Source organism: Calidris pugnax, unplaced genomic scaffold, assembly GCF_001431845.1.
Source record: "Calidris pugnax isolate Ruff unplaced genomic scaffold, ASM143184v1 scaffold251, whole genome shotgun sequence".
In the NCBI taxonomy this organism is placed as follows: Eukaryota; Metazoa; Chordata; class Aves; order Charadriiformes; family Scolopacidae; genus Calidris; species Calidris pugnax.
The window spans coordinates 1,448,429-1,473,073 of NW_015091133.1; the positions used below are offsets into that span (position 1 = coordinate 1,448,429).

A 24,645-nucleotide genomic window follows, 5' to 3' on the forward strand; every position below is an offset into this window, starting at 1 on the left:
CTATTATTTTTAACTGAAAATCTAGGACTACAGCCAATTTTATACTTCTGGAATTATTATTGTTGTATAAATTTATACATATATACACATATGTATCTTTTAAAATGGCTACATTTCCTGGCATTCAACATAGACAGCCAGTGCTTCAAATCTTGACAAAATTCAGCTAAATAATCAAGTCCCCACCCATCTCCAAATATTTAAAGTATTGATGTGTCCAAAATATTTTCAGTTTCTTTCCCTTTGTTTCAGCTATTCAAAAAAAAGCACATTAAGATTTTTCAAATTATAAATATTATATAATTTGTGAGATAATTCAGACAAGTGAGAAGAGACTGTCTCTAGGGATTCCTCCACGAGATTCCTGGTTGGGAGCATGGATAGCGCTGTGAAAATAGTTATACCCTACAAACACAGCGAACTAAGCATAGCACTCAGCAGCTAAACTTTTCCAAAGCTTGGCTGAAGTCTCCAGCAAAACATTCTAGAAGACTTCTGTAGTCATGAGCAATAGTGCCATGACCCGAGCTCCAAGGGGATCTCCCCTCTGTGAGGGAGAGTGACACTGTGGCTTTCACTCTGTCCTACAAAAAGCCTCTCATCACCTCTGAGCTTTCATCTCTAGTCCAAGAAAATCTCTACTGCCCTTTTTGTAGTTTCAAAGCACTTTAAAGAACTGCTTAATAGACCAAAGTGGTTTTTAGATGCTGGAATCTCATGGTTTTTTCTGATGTTCTTGCTTGATACAAATTTGAACATCATCCCAGTAAGTGTTACTGTAGGGGACAGCCTCATCTTGTTCTCCTAGAAGTACAGGCTATGTCCTAACCAGAACTATCATACTTGATGTCTGAAAAAAACCAATAATTTTTCAAACTGCAACACTACAAAGAAACTATAGAATCCATGTTTACATTAACTCTGAGAACAACTTCTCACCATATTGCACCACACAAAGTGAAAAACAACGCGCTTCTCTCAACAAGTCCAAAGCTCATGGAGAATAGTTCAGTTGGAAGGGACCTACAAGGATCATCTAGTCCAACTGACCACCTCCTAGCTGACCAAAAGTCAAGGCTGACTGACATAATGTACTTCTCTTTGGTCCAAGGGACAGCTAGGAAGGAGAAAGAAGCAAGGCTGCACAACATTCAATGTTTAGCTAGATCCTTTTTGAGAAGAGCAGACCTAACCAGGAGAGACCCAGCAAGCTGTGAAAAAGGGGGCTACATCCCAGACATTAAGACCAGATGGTTGTTACATGGAAAACATGTGTGATCTGTCACCAGGAAGGAGCAGCCACACATACAAAAAGAGGAAAAAAAGGCATGTGGAGCAAACCTGAGTTTCTCAAATACATTCACAGCTATTTCCAGCACAACTCAGTGATAATGAACATATGCTTTCGCCCATAATTTTATGCTGCCGCATCAATGTTCAAGTTATATATTATATCTACTATATAAACACTTCCCAGATTTTCATTTTTTATTTCTGTTATGTAGTGGGGACCTGACTACAAATATCTTTAAACTAAGTAGGACAGATTTGGAACTGCACCAGCAAAATTAATAGTAGTGTAGGAGCAGTCCATGGGACAGTAGGATACGTGGCGAAAGTCCTAAGTCAGGGCTTACCACACAATCTTTTTTGGGATATTTTGCAGAGTTTAAATCATAAACAGATGTTTGTGGAAAGAATCTCTGTCTCCTCTTTCTTACGTGCAATGTATTAATCACTCTAAAATAAGACTATAAAGATAATATCTTGCTGAGTCCTTCGTACTTAGCAAGGTTACTAAATACTTCATTTACATCCCATTTGGGACGAAGCTTAAGAAGCAAAATTTGAGATGCTTCAGTAATCTCTAAAAACAGTTACCAAAACTATTTAAATATTTATACTCTCAAGGCTGACAAAAGGAACTGATGCCTCGCCATGCTGCATGGTGGCACAAGACAGAATTTCTGCCTTCGAGGGCTACGGGTCCAAAGAAAAGAAATCATCCTGTGCCCTTCCTGGGACTGAATACACAAGGAAATTCGTTTGAGAAAGAATGACCACAATTTAGTTACAGTACAACCTTCCTTTCTTATTTTTAGTGGGGACAGTAATAGCAAGGAAGCAGTAAAGCAGCTGAAAAGTAGTAGTTGTTGCTCATCATTAATATATCCCTTGTTAAGACACCAGGAAGGGTGGGACCTCTGCCATGCTATGACAGAGCCAGGCAAGGAACCAAGGTTGCGGGACATGCCCCAGCCAGCAAGAGCATGACAGAGATGGCAGAAGTGAGGAGATCGTGAAATGAAGTAATTAAATAACAAAATCGATACTTTTAGAAAACCTCAGCCTCAGAATCACAAATCAACAATCCAGAAGGATATGAAGGAGGGAACAGCCGAGACATGGAAGGATTAGAGATAATTATAAGGTAAGGACAAAAATGGGTAAGAACAGGATTAGAATTGGGATGGAACAAACCTCTCCAGAGAGAAGTGGGCAACAAAGGAGGAGGCAGAGTTGGAACTTATAAAAGTCAATCAGGAAGAAAAGGCAACAGGATGAGTGATCACTGGTGGAAGGCAGCTGTAGGAAGGAAGCATAAACAGACAAAAAATGTGGAATGAGTGAGTCAATGAAGAGTTGCAGACTGTTATTTACGTGCAAGCAAGCACTTCAGAACCCTCAGGTCTGATTTCCACACCGACTTAAAAGTTCAGGCATGAGGGTTCATCTTTTCATTTACCAGTGAGGTCATGTGCTGTCATGTTAAGCGAAGAACGTCCAAGCCACATCACACCAGACAAGGTTATTATCTTCAACAGCTTCTACAACCCCCGGGAAGGAAAAATTCAAACAGACCACAAATAATTGTGCCGTGACATTCAAAACTTAACTAGAGTCTATACCATTATAGGGGGGGGGGGGGGTCAGGAATGCTTAAATCCACCAAATCTGACATTTTTTTTTCTGGATGCCATTATTATTCTTAATCCCCAGCATCGCTGCGATAGAAGGCGTAGTCATTTAGTGGTGGAGTAGTTTGTTCACTAAAGTGGTCCCTACAGTCAGGAATCTCAGCTACTGTTTAATAGCAGAAAAAATATAACCCACCGGTGGTCCCCTCACCCAGCAGACTGCAGAGCAAAGCATAGAAAAAGGAAACATCCAATTTTGGCCAGCAGAGGACCATCTCCTCCAGTCCTACCACATCCTCCTTTCAAAGATATAACAGTCATGCCTGCATTAGAGTCTCACAGTGCCACCTCTGAGAAGCACAACGCTGGACTTAATTACCTAATAGCTAAACGAGGAAAAAAAAAACCCTAAATATTAAGCTTATTATAAATGAAGGAACACGGGTTCCTGTAAATGTGATATTTAGACACAGTCTTCAACCAAAGGCACAACCTGAATCCAGGTATCAGGTGCTGTGAATGAAGTGTCCCTAACACCAGTGGTGGTGAAGTTTATGATTGCTATAAACAGAACAACATTTCACAATGATAAAAACAATTTAAGCCAGGCCTATTTTCATATCTTCAGCACTGCTCAAAACTTCAAAATTGGTTCATTACACTGCCTTGCTTTATAACTGACAAGTGAGTAACATGCCAGCACTTGTTTTCTGCCTTCAACATCTCCCAAAAGTCAGTCCATTTCATTTTTGTAACATTGTACTACAAAAAACTACCTGAAATGTTGAGCATTTTCTTTTTTTCATTAACATAATTACAATAAAAATGGAACTGCTTTCTCTTCCAGTGATCTTTACCCAAAGGAGGTATGTATCAATGTTTGTACACATACTGGGAACTCGGCTTCTTCTGACCTATGTTAAAGACACCTATACATCCAAATTTAACTTGGATTCGGGAGTGGAATTTGATGCCTTTTCTAAAAAAACCACATTTGTCTTTGGGAATAAGTGCCAGTTAGCCTTGGCCATTTCTCTTGGAATGATTCAACAGCTCCAAAGTCACTTCTGTACCCCAGAGAAGACATGCAGCGGAAAACACCTAAAGTCCATGCAGTTTAATTATTCTCCATTTTTAAGTTTTAAGTTTTATCTTATACAAGTGATAATTTGTTTAAGTCTATTCGAATTTTGATAAAATATTTATCACTTAACTTATACCAGTGCAGCTAAATTATATACCTGAAAACCCATTAAAACACCTATATGCAAACAATAGCTTTAATGACACAACTGCTAAGGCACAGCACATTACTGAAAACTCCCAGCTCCGTGAGCGATATCACTATGTTTATTAGCCAAAAAAGAAAAGGTATCTTAGGTGGATTTTCCTTATTTATTTATTTTTTTTCCTCCAATCACAACAGGATTTCTAACAAAGAAAGAAGGCAAGGTGACCAAAGCAAGATAATATTCAAAAACCTTTATAGGGGTGGCAGTACATACTGAAGCTGAATCCAGTTTAGTGGTTTTCTTTGGAGCACAGACTATGTTCTTTGTCAGGAATCTGTTTTGTCCTATGTTCTGTGAAGTGGTTATTTGACATCACTTCTGCTCCTTAAGCTAAACCTGCTGCCAACAAGCCTCAACTGAGAAAACACTACAGCTCCAAGTAACCTTTTCAACTGCTAAAGTGCATATTAACTCCTTGTTCTCAACCATCTGACCTCCTGCTTCCAAACACAGAGTAAAAAAACCCATTTTAGCACCTAATTCTAAAACACAAATACGTGGTGCAGATACTTGAGTCCTAGGAAACCATTTCCTTGTCTTCTACTCTCAAGTTTTCTCTAAAACATGCTTTTATACCAATAGCTGCAATCGCAAACACCACTATTCTGATATTTTTAATACAACAAAAGCCCAGAGAAGCAGAACGATGGCTACGACACGGCCCGTGGAAGGTTTCCCACCAATGATGAATATTTGCACAAGATTTCAATGAGGGCATATGGGGATTGACTCGAGGAAAGTATGACAAGATTTTCTTTACAAAGTAACTGTAACAGGAATATTGTTGAATAAAACTTCAGGAGAAAGTATGGTAATTTCTTTCCTGTAGGAAAAAAAAAAAAAGTCTCTTGGAGGTCTACATAAAAACCAAAATAGGGTTTTCTGGAGATCTGGGCAAACTCAAAATGATTCCAAGCAAACCTCTTTTATATATGCTGTAATGCTGCTGTTCTTCACGTACAAAATTTAGTGTATCTCCATAACACTTAACATATTTTCTTAAATAAAACAAGTAAAAACTGCTACAGCATATTTTGATTTTGATCAGATCTACCTTTTACAATTTCCCAATTTATTAAAGTTTGTGTTTAACATTAAGGAAAAAAATATGAAATAGTATTTAGCCCTACAAAACCCCTGTGATACTTATTAAACACAAAAATTACATCCAGACCAAACAAATTTGGCCCTAACTCTAAACCAAAGGCCTTAGGAACACACAGCTCACTGCGGCCTTGTGCTTGATTTTTACTAACAGCCCAATCTAGATTTCTTAATTTGTCAGCATCTCTGCTGAAAAGGCAGGTCTTATTTAAGACCTCATTAATTTTATTGGGGATTTTTTGCAAACAAGTCACTCCAGTGGGTGTACTCAGCACCGGTGAGGCCTCACCTCGAGTCCTGTGTCCAGTTTTGGGCCTCTTACCACAAAACAGACGTTGAGGGGCTGGAGCGGGTCCAGAGAAGGGCACGGGAGCTGGTGAGGGGTCTGGAGAACAAGTTTTGTGAGGAGAGGCTGAGGGAGCTGGGGGTGTTCAGCCTGGAGAAGAGGAGGCTGAGGGGAGACCTTCTCGCTCTCTCCAACTCCCTGAAAGGGGTCGGTCTCTTCTGCCAAGTCACAGGCCATGGGACAAGAGGAAATGGCCTCAAGTTGCACCAGGGGAGGTTCCGATTGGATATCAGGAAAAATTTTGGTATTGAAAGGGTTGTTAAGCATTGGAATGGGCTGCCCAGGAAAGTGGTTGAGGCACCATCCCTGGAGGTATTTAAAAGGCAGGTTGACATAGTGCTTAGAGACATGGTTTAGTGACAGTTTTTATCAGAGTTAGGTTGATGGTTGGACTGGATGATCTTAAAGGTCCCTTCCAACCCAGACAATTCTATGATTCTAAGTGTCTTTAGGGTAGAGTCCTGCAGCATTTGAAGGTGGTGCTTGTGACCAGGTGAGGATACTTTGTAAATGAACCTGACATCAAGATCGTATCCACAACTCCTCACGTATATGTTATTTCAAAAAAACCAGCCGTCGTGCAACAACCAGCATATGCTGGCATTTTAGCTACGAGCAATAGATGAGCAGCTGGTTCCCATTTTGAAATCTGATTTTGGAAAATATACCAAACCAGCTGCACTGTGTTCTCTGATCCTGAAAATACTGTTCTTTAAAAAATATTTTCCATATATAATTTACAGCTTCTATGCTTTTCTGGCAAAGAAAAGAAAACAATCCTAACATTGTATAGTCTGGCTTAAGCTGAAAAAAAAAAAAAAAATCACTTTTTTATACAAATTTAGAATCATTAACAGATTTAATAGAGCACTTCTTTGTAACTGTTATGACATTCTTGAATCAGCTGGTGTAAATGTGGAGGATCAATGCTTTAATTAGGGGTTTTTCAGTTTTATTCAGTTTTTTCAGAAGAGAAGATTAATCAAAGCCCTTTTATTTAAAACTCACTACTGTGAAAAGATCTCTAAAGTCTGAACTATTATGCCCAGTGGCTAGAGTCCAGAACTGGACTCCCTAATTTTTCAGATGACTCCAGGGCTGATAAATGCAAAACACTCTAACAAGGCAGGCTTTCTAGTCTGCATCTACTAAAGGAAGCTAAGAAAAAAATTAAATATATAAAATCCATTCATTTTATTGTTGCAGGACCAAAGTATATGTAAGCAAATAAAATTAAATATTATTGCTAAATTTTAATATTATCATAGTTTGTTAAAGCATGTGAAATATGAGATTACTGTGAGAATTGTCGTATTTCAGAGACTTGCACAGGTGTTTTCTATCCTTAAGTACGGAACCGCAAACCCAGATAACATTGAGGCAAAAAATAAGCTGGTTAAACATTTTCAAAGCTTGTACAGAACCTAAAATTAATACAATATAAGCTTTATTATATGTGGCAGCTGATGGTTTATTAGAAGATCACTATTTTTCCTGCATTTTTTTCAATATGTTTTCAGATTTGCAGACTCTGCCTATATTAATAACTATCATTAAAACATTCCAGTTTATCTAACAGACACAAATAAGCTTCCTCCTGTCAATATGTTTTGTAGAGGGAAAAATAACTCCTGTGCATGTTTTCTAGATCAGAGCTTTATCGCAAGCAAGAGCAATGATTCCAAATATCTAGTCCATTTAGGTCTTTCAAAAAAAAAAACAAAACAGAAGAAACAAAACAGAAGAAACAATTTACTTTTAGCAGTAGGAATTAATCCCAAAGCATTTTTAATAAAATTAATTTTATGGTATCATTTAAATAAATATTTGCAGAAATAATATCTTCTATGATTCTATAAAGGCTTGCCTTTTTCTAGCAGTATTTAGCTCATTTTTTATTAAAATCTGCATAGTTCATTTTCAGCAAACCCTGCCAGCAATCTCTTTCCAGTGGCCATTGAGGCTTGCTACAGACAAGCAAGTAGATGAATGATTAACTTTGATGGTAAAAATCCACCAAATTCTGAAATAAAGTTAGCCAATTAAGTGACACTTTCCTCGCTGTTTCCAAAGTATAATGTTTGAAACAGATAACTTTCTGGTTTTGTACTAAGCTAAATCCCATTTTCAGAAGGAGAAATATCAAAGCAATGCTGTGCCGGAGATAAAACAGTAAAGAATTTCCTTCTGCAAGAGCCAATGCACGGAGAGCAGTAGGAATTGTTCCCCCTAATGATTCGCAAGATCTAAAAGAGTAAGGGATTAGGAGAAAAAGATCTTTGAATCACTGAAACCCCATTCTATTTTTCAAAATGTGTTCCTTTTTTCTCTTGTATATGCCCCAAGTTACATAAAGATGACCTACCAGAGAGCTATTATCTGCTTCTGGGGACACAACCAGCATCCTTTGCAACTCTAGAAATCCAGTGATTTAAATAAACTCATGAAATCGCAATGAAGGTTTGTAATTTTGTAATTAAACAAACACATTAGCTAAATAGATTTTACATGATTTATTCAGATGTCGTTAGCACTGGCACCACCGTGGGCGTCCATGAAGTCTCCGTTAACTGCACTTACATATGGCAGCGGGTCTGAAGTGTCGTATTGCTAATATTTTTTACAGTGGTGTATAAACAGTAGTGATTGCTAATGCAGAAATGAGATGTGTATCTGGAATTTCCAAAAAGTGTCAAAAATTCTGCAGATACTAAATACTGTCTCCTTACCTCTAGATTAAATAAAAAGGGCAGTGAATCGGTAAAATAAACCAGTTGCACCATCTTGCAATTAAAAGCAGCACTCTTTACCTCCCTTCAATTAAGCAGACACTCAGTACGCCTCATTGGTGTGAAACTGGTATAGAGAGACTGCAGAATTAGTTGAGAGACAATTTTAAGCATTCAAAACAAATCAAGCACAAAACTTGCATGCAACCTATGATTTTACCAACCTATGATTTTACCAAAACTATATCCATATAAGAAGTTGGTCAGGGACAGCTGTAAAGGTGGAAGGATACCCCAAAGAATATTTAGGGTTCTCCTCTATTTACTCCAGAGCCAGTGTTTGAAAGCCTTCAAGCACCTGGAGATACAGGTAGACATTGGGGCTTGATAGACATGCTCAAACACAGGAACTTGATGCCATCTGAGACACGTCAGGGCATCCACAGCAACCACACAGAGCTGGCAGATATTACCCAAGGATGCATGGGACAACCAAGGGACCTGGACCAGCAGCTGGAGGCCAGATAGGGTATAACACTGGACTTCTATGTTTAGGCAACTGGATTATGCCCAAGAATCATAGAATTGTTTAAGTTGGATGGGACCTTTAAGATCATCTGGTCCAACCATCAACCTAACTCTGATAAAAACCATCACTAAACCATGTCACTAAGCCCTATGTCAACCCGTCTTTTAAATTCCTCCAGGGACATCTAAATCCAATTTTGTCACACAATGCTCTAGTTCCCACATAGAAAAGGGGGAAAATTTTACTCTGCAACAGCTTTTAGGACCATAAAGATGCCAGACTGGTATAGAATGCAGTAATAGACAGTGGACATGTTTATCATACTGAAAAGACACAGAAAAAAGTCTGTAAGTAGGATGTTCTTGATGTAGAAGATACTTCATTTAAGGCACTCTATATTATTTTTAAACCCATAAAGAGGCCAGACTGGTATAGAATGCAGTAATAGACAGTGGACATGTTTATCATACTGAAAAGACACAGAAAAAAGTCTGTAAGTAGGATGTTCTTGATGTAGAAGATACTTCATTTAAGGCACTCTATATTATTTTTAAACGGATAATATTTACTGACACTGATAAGGTATAAAACTCCAGAATTCAGTTCTGACGGGCTTTCCCAAATCGCTGGCAGACAGTTCATACCACAAAGTTTGCACAGCTGAAGGACTAATATGGCCATAATCTCAGGATAAGGTCACATACTTCCACTTTGGAAGTCAGCATTTAAATCCACAGTTAAAGCACCAAAAGAAAAGTATCCTGATTTTACAGAAGTGCCATATGTCCATACTTTAGTAGGCTGTATTGCTATGTGATGACATATGGATCACTACTGCAGGTCCTAGGAGGGGTAATGGATTTAAACAGAAAGAGGGGAGATTTAGATGAGATATTAGGAAGAAATTCTCTACTGTGAGAGTGGTGAGACACTGGAACAGGTTGCCCAGAGAAGCTGTGGCTGCCCCATCCCTGGAGGGGTTCAAGGCCAGGCTGGATGGGGCTTGGAGCAACCTGGTCTGGTGGGAGGTGTCCCTGCCCAGGGCAGGGGGTTGGAACTGGATGATCTTGAAGGTCCCTTCCAACCCGAACCATTCTGTGATTCTATGATGATTCTGCAATCTGAGTAAAGCACCGCAGTGTCACTGTCTGGCAGGTTGAAGGGACCAGGGAGGGACGAAGCACTGAGGTACCCAATCTCATGAGCACACTGACAGCAAATGGAAGTTTTCCTGAGAGTTTAAATCTAGGTAGAAATAATTCTTGACTTGTAATGGGAGACAGACAGAGCTGGGATAAGAGGGACAGATATCTTCTTACATTCTGATGTGAACAGCAGCCAAAAATTTCATATTTTATATTAGAGTTTCCAAAGGAAAAAAATAAATTAAGGAGCTGCTGCTTCTGACAGCCTGGAAAACTACTATAGTTCTGTAACAACAGTATAAACCTTGTTAAAATATCACACTCACACAAATTATTCAAATAAATCAACATTCACTCCATTTACCATACAGTTGCACCAGCTAACTTCTGTTGAGAATCCTGCTCACCATTTGCTGGAACTATAAAAGAGGAAGGAAAGTAACTGAGATTACCCAGGCCTTTTCCATTTGAAAAAAACCTTAAAATAGTCTGGAGAAGAAAAGGCTGAGAACAGTGTGTTCTTCGTTTGTTGGGTTTTGAATGACTGCAGCAAGTCTGGGACATAGCTGAGCATTATTAGAACATGGATACATCCAACTCTGAGCTCCAAAATCAGTTTTGGTACAAGAGGCATATTAAAAATACTAAAAATATTCACCCACTCTCCCTATCTTGTCCCACAAAAGCAAAACAATACCCTTCCCCTTCGGTACTGTGTTTGACGACCTCATTACTTTTTGTTTTCCTTAAGGGATGAATGAGGTTTTATTTCTTCAAGCCTCCTCTGCTGATCTTTGCTAAGAATTTCTCTAAGGTCTCGCATTACAAACAATAATAGGACTCTCTACAAATAAACTTGATGTGATTAGGGTCTGTCTGTCCTGCTGAGATTTTGCTTCACGGACAGATTCACTTTTCCTTATGCCACTTACTGCATCAGAAAAGTTTGTAAAGCGTGTATTTGTAACATTTCCAGCAAACAGATATAATTTAACTTGGCCTGCGGCACTGACTTTTCTTTTTCCTAGAAAGAACGAGTTCTCAAATGAATTGCAAAATGAATATGCAGAAGTCTTCAAAGCTGTCAAAAGTTACCAGTCACAAAATCCCCCAAAGCTTGTCCTCTATAGGCACAGCTGCCAGTGAAACTCCAAGTCTGCAAACAACTCCTTCTGCTCAGTCCACCCTGGAAACTGAGTTGAGTGAGGTTCTAGGCAAAGCCTAGTAAAAGACGATGCCATGAATAGACGCAGAGCTCACATGCAGGTAAGACTGGTCTGAAATTTGGATTTTTTTAATGTCTTTTCCATGCCAGATTTTACAACTGGAATACTACTCATTAGCATAGTTTTATTTTACTTTTGGTTTATTTAAAGATAGAAACACTCTAATACTTGCAACTGCAAATCTCCCTGAGCTTCCACTGCCAAAGGCTCAAAGCTTGGGCATCAGGCAGCACAACAGCACAGACTTATATCCTCTGAGCAACTAACCAGATTATTTGGCAGCAAATACCGTTACAAGAAATTCAGAAAGACCTCATAATTGCATTATAGAAGATTCAGATCACACACAAAATGAAAAAACAATGTGACTTGGCCTTGATTCCCACTTTGCCAATAGGGTGAACCTATTGGCAGACCCAGCTCCTGCATCCTTCTGCGTCCACTGCTGCTGCTGCTTTGACTCTCACCTAAACTCAGATGGAGGAACATTTGTATTTATTCATTACTGCTCTGGCAGGCTGTCAGTATTTTTCAAGAGTATGGAAAAGCAAGGGAACAATGAACCAAAACAGTTTATGTCGCTGAGAGAGCTGAGTGTGGTTTCACATAGGCCCTTCCCTTGCCAAGGACATTGATGGAAGAGGACTGAGAGCTTCCACACAGAATATTTTCGTGCTCCTCCTGTGACAAGAGTCTTATTTTTAGGCAGAACTTGTTGTTATTGACTATTTATACAATAGAGGCAAACAAAAAATCTTAATCAAGCTGATCTCCATTGTGTTGAGCCATAAAATTAACAGGCCAGAGGATGGAATAGAAACAAAAGCTATTGAGAAGGACAGATAGAAAGCACCATACTGGAAGTAAGATATATACATTTTCTTAAGTGAGCTGGGGCAACTTAATCAATCCACAAACACCTACCATCTGTTTTCACATTCCAGGTTATGAAAGTACAAATTAATTGTAAGGCAAAATGTGAAGGCAGATAAAATAGTCATTAATCACACGTTTTTGCAGTTCTAAGTTCAGAGAGAAGAAGCAGCACAAAACTGCATGGGAGATTTTGGCGTTAGAAAAAGCAGGACACAAAACTCTGGAAATAGAGATTATGGCAACACAGAGGACAGGTTTAAATTGAAGTTTTAAAAGAAGGAAGCAGAATTCAGATTTTGTGCTGCAGGAGGTCAGAGTGGGCTGGTTTTGTCCAGGAGAATCAAATCACCACTGCCACAGTGAACCTAAAGAACCATAACACCAAATGAACCAGCAGGAAAGGAAAGAAGAGGGGTACAAGGCACCAAATAACAAAAAGAAAGATTGCTTGTCTACATTCTTCTTTCTGTGATGTATTGTTTGTAAGGAATAGTCATACTAAGGATGAGTTAATTAACCTGCTCCCCCTTACCTAATAAAATATACAGAAGTAGATGCCTTCTACCCAGTCTTCTTTCCTCCATCTCAGAGTTCCCTGGATTTGGCAACTGAAGAAGCAGCAAACATGCACAGAAGCATCCTATCTCAACAAACAGTACAGCTAAATTACTTTTTCCCCTACATAGGCAAGCAAGGATGATTCCAAACAGGATATCCCACTAAGTGTCACACACCAGGGAAGGGTTCAGGGCTCCTTAACGAACTTCCTAGAGGTAGCATCATCTGTTGAGAATTTAAATGTTGCAAGTGATAATCGTTACAAGTCATCATGGTTAATCTCCAAATTTGAAGATTTTCCTTCAGGCAAACCATCACGGCAGCTTGAACTAAGATAAAAAATAAACACTGCTTAACAAACTGAGTTGTCCTCTTCCACAACACTCTCCACTACCCAAAGCAACAGTCGCTCTTTTAAAACCACAATGTTTTTGAGTTTTAGGGCCTTTTTTAATAGGCAAACAACCTAAGGATCTTCCTGAATGGTGTTACCCTGTCAGTATAAAAGCAAAATCCATCTGCGAGTCTTAAGTAGGCGTGGAAACCTGAGCTCTGGGACCAGGCAGTTTCAGGAAGAACACAAACCCACCAGTGACTGGAAATGGAGCTCAGATGTAACTACAGTTCCTCAGGAAGGAACAGGGTAGGTTCAAAGAGCAATTGTTAATGGAGTCAAGGCAGTGTATGGGCTTCTGCCTAAGGACCCACCTTCCTCCTTTCCTGCTATCCACAATACCTTCACTCGGAAGGTAATATTCACCGAATGGTGAAAGGAACAGGCAGTCATAGAATTGAAAATTGCCTCAAAGGGCCTAAGTCCCACCGAAGGAAAAAAAAAATCTCCAAACAGAAAGATCTTCACCAAGTTTGCCATAGGAGGGAGTTGTTGCAGCAGTATCTCTTCCTGCACACTTTCCAACAACCCTTTTTAACTTGAACATCATGGGGACATAGAGGCATGACACAAGTCTTGGTCTTGCACCACCACGGTGCAGAAGAAGACAGAGGCACCAATGTTCTTCTACGCACAATCTGTGCCCAAACTTACTGTCAGAACCACTGTGGTCCAACCAGCTCTTTAACGATGCATAGCTATAGGCACCTTTTATGTTGACTTGCCAGTACGTTCTCTTGCCAAAAGGAAGGGCTGTTTGAATTAATTAAATTATTCACAAATTGAATTATATTCCAATGTAATCTACTAAATGAAAACATCTATTAAAGCACTTGTGTATTTTTGCTTTGTGGATATATAGCTCTTATAGCTGTTCTCAAAGTTAGATAAACCATGCTTACCATAAAACACTGTTTTAAAGTAACACATGATGTGAAATGAAACCCTGCTACCATCTGCGAGTAATGTAATCAGGCAAATGAGGAATAATGACTACATCATGGTAATTTAGCACAGAACATACTGAATTACAATTGTCAGCAGCTTGGTTTATAGCTCACAAACTTGAGAAAAGCGCAGCATATAAAAAAGAGGGGGGGAAGGATTTAATTAAAATATGATTACAGAAGAGAACATGAATGACACATGATATTACTTTTCAAGGGTCCACCACTATTATTTGCATCTTGAAGTGAAACTGAAAACTCAGCATCACACGCGCACAGAAAGACAATTTCAGGGACATAGGGTTGTTTTTACACATCACAAATCCATGGGGTTTAGTTTATAACAGAATAATAATTTTGCCCACCCTTTGGGGTTGCGGTTGTTGGGCAAGGAAATAATCCACAGAAATGACAGCAGATTCTTTCCATTTTCTAAAAGTTTCAGAGCTGTTAAGAGACCAGAGGTGCAAGTTGGTGTTGTCCCTCTCTGGTGTGCAGGGTCTTCTACTGGGGATGGTCTGCAGCAGAAAGCCATCTAGTAGGATGCTGTTCCTCCCTACTCTGGCCATTTTTGGACGGGTTCAAGATGGAGTTATTTTTACCAGGTTTGTGAAAAGGAAGTCTCCTTCAAAATAAGGAAAAATTTTCCAGATTCTTTAAATCTACGTTTTGCATCAGAAAGTTAAGACCTTGCTATTAAAAGGTGCTTTTTTCCTCTCCCCTCATTTATTCTTCCATCTCTGTTCTACATATTTTCCCCTCAAGTGTTTCCATAATCCCTTCCCTGTTGTACACGAATATCTCTTGGCCATTGAGATACTTCTCTTTGCATCATCGTAGGTAAGTAGGGAAGAAATAGAAACTGGAATAAAAGGATAGACTTATTTCCTCTGGTTACACAGAAAGCCTTGGTGGATCGACCCCAGCTACCAAAGTCTTGTTCAGCAATCCCTCCTCTCAGAGATTCCTCTGTAAGCATAGATATTGAAGAACAACTTGTCATTTGGAAAAATCTGCTTTTCTTTATAAAATGTTTTATGGCCCATTTCTCCATAGGGCAGAAACTAAACAAACATTTCTGAATTCCAGTCTGATTTACGTTCTTCAGTGATGAAGATAACTGTCTATTTTTTCTCATGTTAAAAAGCATTCCTTCCATGTAGAATATTCCCATTCCTCTAAATGACCACACCAACACAAAAGTAAGAAACACCTGGTAACGTCCAGGGAAATTATAGCACCTGCCCTCAGAGAGGGCAGCTGCTTGCACTAGTAATAAATAAATAAACAGATAAGTGTATACATGCGTAAATAAATAAAAGCTGTTCACTGGATTTATGTCAACAGAAATCCAGATACTTTCCATATGTTTCTGCCCTTCCACATCTGGGAAAAATCACATTGTTCCAGTTCCATTCTGCCATGACAGAACACTGGATACTGTACCAGAATCTTTAAGTAATGGACAATTTAAGTTGTTTTGTTTTTTTTTTTTAAATCCTTAGTCTTTCATAAATAATTTAATTTCATAAGAAGAACTTTTTTGGGGTGAATAGCAGTGGAGGCTGAGAAGAGGAAAGCTGATGAAACTATACTTTCATATGACACACTTTTTTATAAAGCATTTCCTTTATGACACATCGCGACATTTACTGCATAAAGGTGATGTTTCAACACAAAACACTATAAATCATGCTGCATCAGCTTATAAAAAATATGGATTTTCAAAATTTAGTAATCAATCAATCAAGGTGATGTGCATGTCTAGGAAGTTTCCTTGGGAGCCAATAACCAGCCTGTACAACGTGCACTTTCTCATACAGCTGCCCACTCCTGCTTGTTCCCAGGCATCGCTGCTAAAACCTGGCTCTCACTTCCATTAGAATTTGGCTTCTCTGGAGAATTGTGAAGGTGAAAATATCTAAAACAGGCATTTAGCATAGTTTTCCAACTCTTGAAAATATTTGTCATCGCCTTAAAAGCCTGTCTTTAGTTTTGGCTTATTAAAAATACACGATAGCCTTGTGCTTTGTGATGCTCATGGTTATGCATGTCTTGGAGAGGAATACGCCAGGGTACTGAAAATACAACAGATTTCCCCAGAACTTCACCCATTCTCACCATTGATTGGGAAATGCTAAATAAGAAAGCCTCTTCTGGAGTACCATGGCAGTAACTCATAATAGATACGACTAATCTAAAACATAACAGACCAAACAGATCAGCAAAGCAAATACTCCCTCTGTGAAACAGCCAGCAGAAGGGTAAGAAAAGAGGAAAACCATGAAAAACATAAGAGAAGCTTTTACAAGGAGAAGATAACTAGCACTTAACCAAAGTATAGAGTTACCTAGATCACCTCAATGGCTGGCAAGGGAAAGACATACCCAATAAAGCATCTTTAACACTCAGACCCACCACACCAGAACCAGCTGCAAGTGGGGGGTCTGCCAGCGGCACGCTAAACACAAATTTGAATTTAGCAACATATGACATCATTGAGCAAAAGGACTTGATTTTGACTTAACTACATCACTTTCCCCTTCACCTTACCAAATGAGTACCGTAACCCATAGAGAAGTCACACTATGGCCAAAACAATCCGCAAGGAAACCACGCAAAGTTTGAATTGTAATTTGTAAGTGCTCCACTTTAAATGTGGAACAAATGACACCATTGCAGACCATGACAGATTTAGCTGAGAACGAAGTGATCTTCCAGAAGGTCAAGCAAACACAAATTGCTCAAAATTGCTCAAAATTATAGTTTTAAAGATGTTCAAGTAAAAAGAGCATGTCAACCAGACCTCCAAACATTATTGAGATAGTCTTCTGCTTGACTCTGATTATTTCCTTCAGTATCGAACTGAGGGGTTTGTTGCCTTGCTCTGGAAATGCTCCAGCACCTCAATGTCTTTCTTGTACTGAGGGGCCCAAAACCAGACACAACACTTGAGGTGGGGCCCCACCACTGCCCAGTACAGGGGGACAATCACTGTCCCAGTCCTGCTGGCCACACTGTTCCTGATACAGGCCAGGATGCTGCTGGCCTTCTTGGCCACCTGGGCACTCTGCTGGCTCATGTTCAGCCAGTTGTTGACCAACACCCCCAGGTCCTTTTCCACCAGGCAGCTCCAGCCACTCTGCCCCCAGCTTGTAGCCTTCATGGGGTTGTTGTGACCCAAGTGCAGGATCCTTGTTGAATCTGCACTCGGCCTTCTTGAACCTCATACATGAAGATATGTGGTCCATTTTAAAGAAAGGGTGAGTTAGGGAATGCATTAAGTTAGAGATTCTCGAAACGTGGTCCACAGAGCAATTTCTAATGTTCTGAACCTTCTATCAGGAAGGTGAAAATGCATAAATTTTATCTGAAAGGGAATATTCAGAAGAGGAGCAAACACATCACAGGGTAAAGCCAAACCAGCAACTTCCATAGCAACATTATGAACAAGGGAGTGTCTGCCAAGTGGGGGTGATGGGGAAGAGTACAGTAATACACGAAGGAATATGTGCTTCAGGCATGGAAATGAATCCTACCAGCTTGCCCAAGTTTCTTTTGCACAGGAACCAGGGCAGGAAGAAAGAGGTTGTGAATGTTCGGGTGAGGTCTCAACATGGAGACAAAACGCAGATGGGATACAAGCAAAGACTGAGGAGCTGGAAAGTATTTCCAGGTCCCACAGCTCAGCCCTGGCTTTGGGATGCAGATGCAGAAAACACATTCTGCTAAGGATCCTGGCATTTGGGATATTTTTGGTATACACATTGAATGCAGGGCTAGAACTCCAAATATTTTAACAAGCAAGGAAAATATGAGCAAACGTGTTATTTGACATGTGAGAAGAACTACTTTATTCATCGTGGCCTAACAATAAATTTTAACTACTTTCTGTGCAGGAAAAAAGAAAAAGAGAGCTGACTTGGTATAGATCCATACCATGACATTTAAAACCAAAATATTGACAGCTTAGTCCTGTTGTAGTTTTGGTGAGACAGAGCCAGGGATTGTCAAGTATGACAGCTTCTTTTGGGCTGCTGACATCTCAGATATGAAAACCCAGACACAGAAAATCACACAGGCACAGCGCTAGGCATAGAAAATTATTAGGCAAATGCTTAATGATCCAAATCTTGAAAAGGAAGTTTGAAAAACTAATTCCCTCATCTCAAGATGAGTTTTACCACTCGTGCAGTGAATTCATAGAATTGCAATATTAAAGGCAAGTACTTCAGGCAGTTCTAAACTTATAAAACACTATGTGCAAAATAAAAATAATCAGAAACCTAACAACTCTTGTCTTCCTTTCATAACTACTGACCTTTATTTCTCCCAAGATGAAGTTCACAGTGGAATTTACCAATGAATAGCACAGATATATCACATACCTTGAAGTCACGGCTTCCATGAATTCATCAAGAAGATCATCGTAGGCTTGACCTCTGATTCTCTTGTGTCTCAGCCCAATATACAAAGGATCTTTCAGCAATGTCTGTTGAAAAAAAAATAATGTTTTAACTATTACATGAGCAAGTTACACTAGTACACTCTAAGTTAATAAGATGGGGACAAGAATACAGTGTCTGAGGATTAACCCAAGCATATGAAGTACATATCAATTTATCCGCTATATAAAGACTGAAGAAATGCAACAAAGAGATTAAAGAAATACCCTTTTGTTTCAAGGAAAAGGGATACCCTGGTCTCAAAGGAAGTGTATTGTTTCCAAGGGAAAAAGTAAAAGTTTATTCTGGGAAGTCAGGTTTCAAAAGTATCTTTTAAAGCTTTAGTTAGTACTTTTTTTCCCTTTACATCCTGACAGTGCTCTGACATTTTAAAAAAGCCATTTTCTTTACTCTTATCATCATGTTTCACAAATCTCTCCCAGAGTCTATCATTTCAACTATGCTGATGAGCTGATATTCAGAAAATGTGCTGCTTTCTAAAATTCAATATGCCAAAACATAACCAAGCCTTTTCCTTCCAAGCTACTAGAAGGTCTTGGTCTGGTCTGATGTATTTCCAAATTATAAATTGGAAATTACTAAATGTGTTCCAAGTGTTTTGCAATCACTTCTGACAATTCACTTCAGCTACAGCAATTCTCCAGTCTCAACATTTTCACTGGCTCTCCCAGGAACTCTCATGTAAAGACCCTCTCTGCTGTTATTTTTCACAAGCCTCTGAAATCAGAACTGAAAAGTCCTTTGGGCCACAAGCCCCAGTTGGAGACTGATCTGAATCCACAAGAAACTGAAAGCCTTGGGTGGAGTTCTGCCTCCCCCAGGAACATCCTGATGGAGACCTACAGACAGAGCTGATTGTTTCTCCCTCACTTTTCTCTCCACTTCCATAAAAAATGACAGATTTCAGATTAGAATGTTTAAAAAAATCAGTACAAAAATTCAGCAGGATAAAAAGCAGATTTTTCTAAAATTGTAGCTAAATTCATCAGCGTTTCATAACAAACTATTTCCAGTATGCTACTATAGATTTTCAGAATTTGCTAGTTCAACTATTTGGAGGACAAACAAAGCTCTAAATTAAAATGTCTTTGTAAATTAAAGCCATTGCATTGTAAGCATTCTATTTGTTCCCTTCACCAATTCTATGTAGCCTTCATGTTTAAGTAGCATATTCTTTGGCTGAAATCATTTTACCTGTGTATTTACATTATTATAGGTATTTTAGCAACAAAATCAAAATCATAATTATGTCCCTAAATCCAGATACTGCAGGAAAAAATGGCAAGAGCTTGATGTCAGGTACCTTCCAAAGTAATTTTCTCTTCTGAATGCTCTTCTTTTTTTTTTATATAATCACTTTATATAATCACTTCCAATTTTGTAGTCAAGAACTATTTCTGGAATTATTTTTTCGTGTCCATTTTGAGTTTGCCTAGTTATTTTAAAACAACCTCAGGAAAATCTGACAAAGCAAGGATAATTTTGTTTCTCTGCAAGGTATATTCACATGGATTGCAAATGAACTGGTTAGCAGTGTGAAATCTTAAAGACAAGTTTGGAAACCCTTCGTGTCCATTTTGAGTTTGCCTAGTTATTTTAAAACGACCTCAGGAAAATCTGACAAAGCAAGGATAATTTTGTTTCTCTGCAAGGTATATTCACATGAATTGCCAATGAACTAGTTAGCAATGTGAAATCTTAAAGACAAGTTTGGAAACCCCGTGGGAGTTGCCTCGTGCTTCCCACCAGACCGAGCACGGAAGGCTGGAAAGCAGAACTGCCAGGTAGCAGGAGCCTCTGTCAGGAGCATCGTGGAAGGGCTCACAAACAATAATCCCATTTCTAAAATCCCACTACCACGGATTTCCATGCCAGTAGGCTTGTCCTCTGCAAGCATATCACATGTTCCACGGTCCAACTCAGTGTAAGTTACTTATCCCCTTTCCAACTCCCATAATTGATTGCTCTTTCAAAATACTTCTGCAAGATTTTTATTACAAAAACAGTCTATGGTCTCATTTTGTAACATGATGTCTGAAGTGGAAAAAAAAAAAAAAATATATATATATTTCTTTTTGGCCCCTTTATTTTTTAAATTCTGAAGATGCACTTGCAAAACCCTTTGCATCCAGACTGAGTCACACTGATTCCTTCAAGAAGCCAGTTTATGTTGGGCAGTGATTCTGTGAAAGTTCAAGAGAAATAGGCATTCACAGTTAACGCTGTTTAAAAAGTGCTAAAGAAGCCACGGGTCTGCCTTGAAATGGGCTCTTCTACTCCCTTTGCCACTTTTGCATCTTTAATCTCTGTGAGCATTTAAATCTATAGCCAACATTGAAACAGAACTCTGAAACAACTATATGAATTTATTCCCTTATCTTTGATGCCGAAATTTAATGTGGAATACTTAAAACCATGAATACAATGTTTCTGGGGTACATTTGAACTTCCAGCCTGGGAAGCCTCGCAAGCAGAGACAATTAATTCAGCGACACATCTCTGATGAAAAGCTTGGCCAGCTACACACCCAGAGTTCAAAATTCCTTTACAGCTCAGTGCGTTCTGCTTCACAAACGTTACAGTTCGACAAGAAATAGCCCCAAAAAGTTCCTTTATAGTCCTGTTTGGAACAACGTACGGAGAAACCCGGGGTGGAGACAAAAGAATGAAACATTCAGCGAGTGAAAAGAACAGTGGTCACGTCTGAGCCCCTGAGTTGCAAACCATTGTGGGACCTCTCCCTTTCCAAAGGGCACTGAAGAATGAATAAGCTGCTTAAACACATTATCCCCTTATTCAGGTCAACACCATGCAAACCGGGTCCACGGTGGTTGGGTTTTGTGTTGGTTTTTTTTTTCAAGTGTTCACACATCTTGAGAGATTAACATTTGCTATCGACTATTTCATGGCTTTCAAAACAGATTAGTGAAAAGAAAGTTCCCATCCTACAATCGCGTCTGTCAAGCTGACATGATGATTAGGTACCTTTTCCTCAGTGACTTGGGTCGCTTTTGTTCCCCAGCTTGTTGTCAAAGCTTAGAGTTGGTTTTGTTCTTTTGGAAATCGAATCTCTCTTCAAAACATAACTCTGCTTTTCTCAGTTTAGCGGGTTTGTTATGCATATTAAATGATACTGAAAAAAGCCGACGCCGGACTATTTTTAGAAACACTCTTAAGGCTAAAAGAAAAAGAGCTCTCAAACATTCAGGTTTAGCAACGGGGTACATTCAAGCTTTAATAGTAATAAGGTTTTACAAGAATAAAGGGTTTAATTGAGATTCTGGTACTGGAAATATCATGTAGATCTACTTAGAATTAGCTGCGTAAAATAACAAAGGGCTCTTTGAAGCACCACCTGAGTGTATTAAAACTGTAATGACCTTTGGGGTTTTAAGCAAAAGGCAAGCCGTTTATACCATCTTACCCGTGCACACTTATAGTGAAGGATCAGCAAACCATCAAAGTTCAAGCAAGGCTTGAGCCACGCACCTGGCCCTAATTTAGCTACAACGAGCGAGAAACAGAAAATTGCACCCTTATATATTTCATCAGTGGAGAACAAATGCGCTGAAATGTCATCTGTTCTCACACTCGGACGTTTCTTTGGAACAGATACGTACTTTAGCAAACAGCTTCATGGAAAACTGGAGGTGAAGAACTGCAAGAACACCCAAGCCCACGGCAGCAGAGAGTGTCCAAAACCCCTCAGTGCCACCAAGAAGGGGCTTGCTGTTGGGTAATACTTCAGAGCAGCAATTTCTCCCTTGGCATTAAAGTGTCACAACCCTCCAGCAGTTCTACAAGGATTTGTGTTAGAGCCACAGTCATAAAATTAAAGGATATCTACATTTGTATGGGACATCAGAAGTTTGGGACAAAGTTTAGGGGCACAGTTACCACAAAAACCAGGGGAATGCTCCTGCTTTTTCAAGTGTTAGTATTTTCTTACATTAATACACTGTAAATTCTTTCTGTAAACTTCTTCTTGTCTCACTTTTCACTGACTGGGGAAGGGCTAGTGAGCACAGGGACATTTCTGCTCTCCAGGGAAGTTGGACATTTCAAACTTTTTTTTCTCGGTTCCACAAGATTGAAATTTCACTCGATATGAAACTTTTTCCATTAAAAGGGTTAGGCAGTCAGAAACAGCGCCAACATTTTGGACTTCAGCTTCTATCAATACTAGTTACCCAGTAATCAATCTGCTTAACATTTAAATTTTTGGTTTGCAAGCACTAACATGCTGAATCACAATTTTCTGTCCTGCAAGAACTGCTTACAGCTGCAAAGTATTTTTTATGGCATTAGGGGGAATGTATAAGATTACAATTTACAGTAGACTAGGAAGCCCTTTTTTCCTTGCATAAGCTTATTTTGAAGTCTGAAATACAGGGCAATGCCTTAAAACCTGCAACAGATTCTGTGTTTCGAACTGCTAGTTGAATTTCAGATGTGCTGAATGCTGCGAGTAACAATGATGCTAATTGGGTTTGAGGGTGTAGAATACTTTTCAAAAAGAAGTTTCATAATCAGAGAGCTAAAGATTTTTTTAAAAATTTGTTTTCTTTGAATTACACTGGCCCCATGACATACGTACTAAGAAGAGATCATGGTCCCTCCTATCTAAAGACTAGACCTTTGTCAACATATTTGCAAACTGCAAGGGGGCTCTTGCACAAGAAAAAAATGGGGCCTTATCCTCTATTTCTCCCCAAAAGGAGGAGACCTCATCTTTGGGAGTCTCAGCTAGCACTTGATCTGGACATCCCCACCAGGCAGGTACAGAGCACTACCTCTCTTTGCACCTCAGTTTCCTCCAGGGGATCCTCCATAAGAGAGGATGTCACAAAAGATGCCAAAATCGGAGGCAAAAAAATGGGTATCACGATGGGTCATTCTAGATAGAAATAAAGGAGGAAAAATCCCACACGTTGGACACAAGTTTAAAAAGTTGAGCCCAACTGTGCTAGACTTGCCAAACCCAAGTGGCTGCCAGTACTTGAGAGACAAAGATATTGTGTATGCAGACAAAAGTTGTACTATAATTAACATTTTTCCATTTGTAACCCTAAAAACATGTTCATTGTCTGTCCAGACAAAATTCTAGACCTGCGATAGTCAAGAATTGAAAAGACAATGCATTCATAAAGTTCCTTTGACATAATCTTAAATAAAGTGTTTGAAGGGAACGATTTCTGTAGAAAATAAACAAGAGCAAAGAATATACATTTTTGAGACAGTGTAAAATAGAAATAGTCATTAACACTCCAATTAAGCAATATCTTAATGTAATAGAAAAGAAGTTACAGTACTTCAAATTCTGCTTAAAATAATTCAGGATTGTGCTAAAAAAAGAGAGAATGTGTTCTCTCCCAACCGTGCACAGTGATCCTACAGTTTTGCACTGGCTACAGTGCAAAAGACAGGCTTGACTTCTCCAATCCAACTTGTTCTTTCCTTTCGTAAGGTTGTTTATCTGTCAATTTGACCTCTACATCCTTTCCAACTTGTTCTTTCCTTTCATAAGGTTGTTTATCTGTCAATTTGACCTCTACATCCTTTGCTTGCCTTCTTCTCAGGAAGACTACTCATTTTTTTAACCTGATGAGGAGTTACCAGTTGTAGCTTTGACCGCACATCAAACTCTTGCTGCTTCTATTCCAGTTATTTCCCACGCGTGCGGACAGCTTTAACCAGCTGAAGAATTGTCAGCTCCAGCGAACTTTAATTTAACGACAAAATAAAAATCACTCTAATGGGTGGAAAGAATGCTTCACGAAGGAAACTCGTAACACGCCATGAAGTTACCACAGCCTGTCCCCAGGCAAGAGGCTGCACAAAGCCAGGCTGTGCCAAGGACATTCCGTGGGCTGCATCCGGCGCGTGTATGTGGCACCGAAGAAAGGCCGGCTGCGTGTCGAGAGAGCACCATCCCTCCACCTCCATCCCTCCTGCCCTTCTCATGGGTACCAGAGGGGCTCTCTCGGCAACTCAAACCCATTTGAATCAACGGAATCCTGGGCTGCATAGGGAAGAGTGTGGCCAGCAGGTCAAGGGAGGTCCTTGTGGCCCTCTACTCTGCACTGGTGAGGCCACACCTGGAATACTGTGTCCA

General features: G+C 39.4%; 1 protein-coding gene across 1 annotated transcript in view; it reads right to left on the bottom strand.

Moving 5' to 3' along the window:
• Positions 1 to 24,645, bottom strand: part of ME1 (malic enzyme 1, NADP(+)-dependent, cytosolic) — a 175,287-nt gene that overhangs the window by 68,483 nt on the left and 82,159 nt on the right. The window contains exon 6 of the mRNA XM_014958527.1: positions 18,453 to 18,556. Coding sequence (XP_014814013.1) covers positions 18,453 to 18,556 — 104 coding nt within the window. The remainder of the gene's footprint in view (positions 1 to 18,452; positions 18,557 to 24,645) is intronic.